General features: G+C 36.3%; 1 protein-coding gene across 1 annotated transcript in view; it reads right to left on the bottom strand.

The window, feature by feature from the left end:
- LOC143296921 (potassium channel subfamily T member 2-like) overlaps positions 1-2107 on the bottom strand; it is a 51077-nt gene extending 48970 nt beyond the window's left edge. Inside the window, exons 1-3 of the mRNA XM_076608940.1 lie at positions 2016-2107; positions 894-1098; positions 51-133 (exon numbers count right to left, since the gene is read on the bottom strand). Coding sequence (XP_076465055.1) covers positions 51-133; positions 894-997 — 187 coding nt within the window. The 5' untranslated portion in view covers positions 998-1098; positions 2016-2107. The remainder of the gene's footprint in view (positions 1-50; positions 134-893; positions 1099-2015) is intronic.
- Positions 2108-2324: the final 217 nt, after the last annotated feature.

Here is a 2324-nt window from a genome sequence, read left to right as displayed (position 1 = left end):
AAGTATGAAAATCCATCAAGCATGCAATTATAACCCTATAATGCACTTACGTGTTCTTGGGTTACGAACAAAATATCTTCTTAGCCGGCCCCGTAATGACAGTTCATGTGTAAAAAATTTGACTGGATTTGCACTGCAACAGAATTCAAAATGTAACGCTTTAAATGTTTCAAATGCGATATAAAATGCATAACCATGCACCCATGCTCTTCAGTTTCATTTGTAAATAGCTTTGACTTTTCTGCAATACTAAAATGGTGCAATTCAAATATGTAATGAGAAGCAAAATGTGCAGTTGTGCTCTTAAATTTCATTTGTGAATTATTTCATTAACTTTTCTGCCACACTTAGTCAGATACTGTTTTATTTAGGCAATAGAGAACAAGTTTAATAAACTGAAAATAATACTTAACCTATATGAGTATATCTGTATCTTTTTTAAAGGTTTTATTTAACATTGCCCTGATGCCATCTTAACCTGACAAACAAGAATAATTAAATCAAATTCCTTGAGTATGAAAAATTGAGAAAGACAGGCAGGCAGGCTGGCAGACTGACAGATGGACGGAAATTGTGAGCATGTCTGCTTTTATTTATAATTCTAAAATGAAAAATATTTTACTTCAACTGTGCTAAAGAATCAGGCCTTCCCTGACTTAGGTATTGACAACCTGCTGTGCACTCAGTGTGTATGCGTGTGTATACATGTGTGCATGTGTGTGTGTGTGTGTGTGTGTGTGTGTGTGTGTAAGAGTTTAGTGTACTATTATATAAATCCATAGCAGATAAATATACATTTTTCATTGTTTATGGCAAAGTATTCATGTCATTCATCCTCTCTCTCTCTCTCTCTCTCTCTCTCAAAAATCTCCCAAAGTGAAAAAAGTACATACCTATCTTCAGCTCCAGAATCATTCTCTGACTCACTGTCTGAGTATCCAAAATCAAACTGAACATTTTGTTCTGGGTCCATCCCATCATCAGAAACTTTGTCCATCGTGATGCAACTATGGATTTATCCTCACAACGTCAATTCAAACTTCCAGACAACCTTCTGATCAGTCATGAGTTGGTGAGAAATCCAGATTTACATGATCTCTGGGGGGAAAAAAGATAATTGAAAAAATATGTGCAGATAAAGTTTGAATACAAATTACTATACAATAACAGATAGATCTATCAAATATATCAACGACTCTCTCTCTCTCTCTCTCTCTCTCTCTCTCTCACACACACACACACACATGCACACACACACAAACACACACACATGATATACTATTACAAAGAAAACCACCAGTGAAATTGAACTGATTATTATAACGTAAGTTACATATGTTACCAGTATTACTATACGACCAATGGAATCTCATTTGAAAGTCAACTATGTTTGTTGATACTTCAGAACCATGATGGAGGGTAAGGGAGGGATGGGGTGGGATGGTAACATGACCTGAAAGACTGAAGGGTTTTAATCTAGCCTTTTCCTAAACGCACACCTTTTATTTCTTGGTACACAAAATACCTGATAATTAATGCTGAAAAATTCCCTCACAATGATTTAAAAAAAAAAACAATACAAACTCTCTTGGATATCAGAACAACGAAATCTTCCCAAAAGTAACAATTTATGTCACTCTCTGAAACGATAAGAAAGAAATGCCCAAGTGGAAAGATCCCTACAACAGTTCCCTTTTTTTTAATTTTCAATCTTCTTGATTCGCTGCCAGATTCATGGTAGAAGAATCTGTTGCATTTTCATACAAGTTATTTATTCCCATTGACAGATACATCTATAAGCCACAACATTCAAATGCATTCATATATAAAGCCGACATCATACGATTCATAGGGAAATAAAAGAATTTTAAAAAAATCTTTTAAAAATCTTCGCTTGTCAAGGCTTTGCCAATTTGGGCTTGGTTCTTACTTGGAATTTAAGCAATACAAACCAGAATTTTGTCACAAAACATTCTTCATTGAAGAAGCTATTTCCACCTCCCGAGCAAACTCACTATTTGGGTCAGATACGATCGTTCGCAGAAACTTTTTTTTAGACTGTTTGTTAACTTTTTTCTAAACATGTTTCCCTCACATCCTTCCTCCCTCGTCTGCTTGGTTTCCAAGGGACGCTACTCTGGACTTAACAGTTGGTTGAAAGAAGTCATCAGCTGAGGGAGGAAGGTGGATTGGGGGAGGTCGCGTGAAATATTCCCGGCTCTGCCGCGCGTGGCCAGTGTTGTGTGTGTGTGTGTGTGTGTGTGTGTGTGTGTGTGTGTATCACAGAGAGAGAGAGAGAGATGATTACATTGAAATGTTTGATA

Source organism: Babylonia areolata, chromosome 22, assembly GCF_041734735.1.
Source record: "Babylonia areolata isolate BAREFJ2019XMU chromosome 22, ASM4173473v1, whole genome shotgun sequence".
In the NCBI taxonomy this organism is placed as follows: Eukaryota; Metazoa; Mollusca; class Gastropoda; order Neogastropoda; family Buccinidae; genus Babylonia; species Babylonia areolata.
This window is presented reverse-complemented; position numbering and strand designations above follow the sequence as displayed.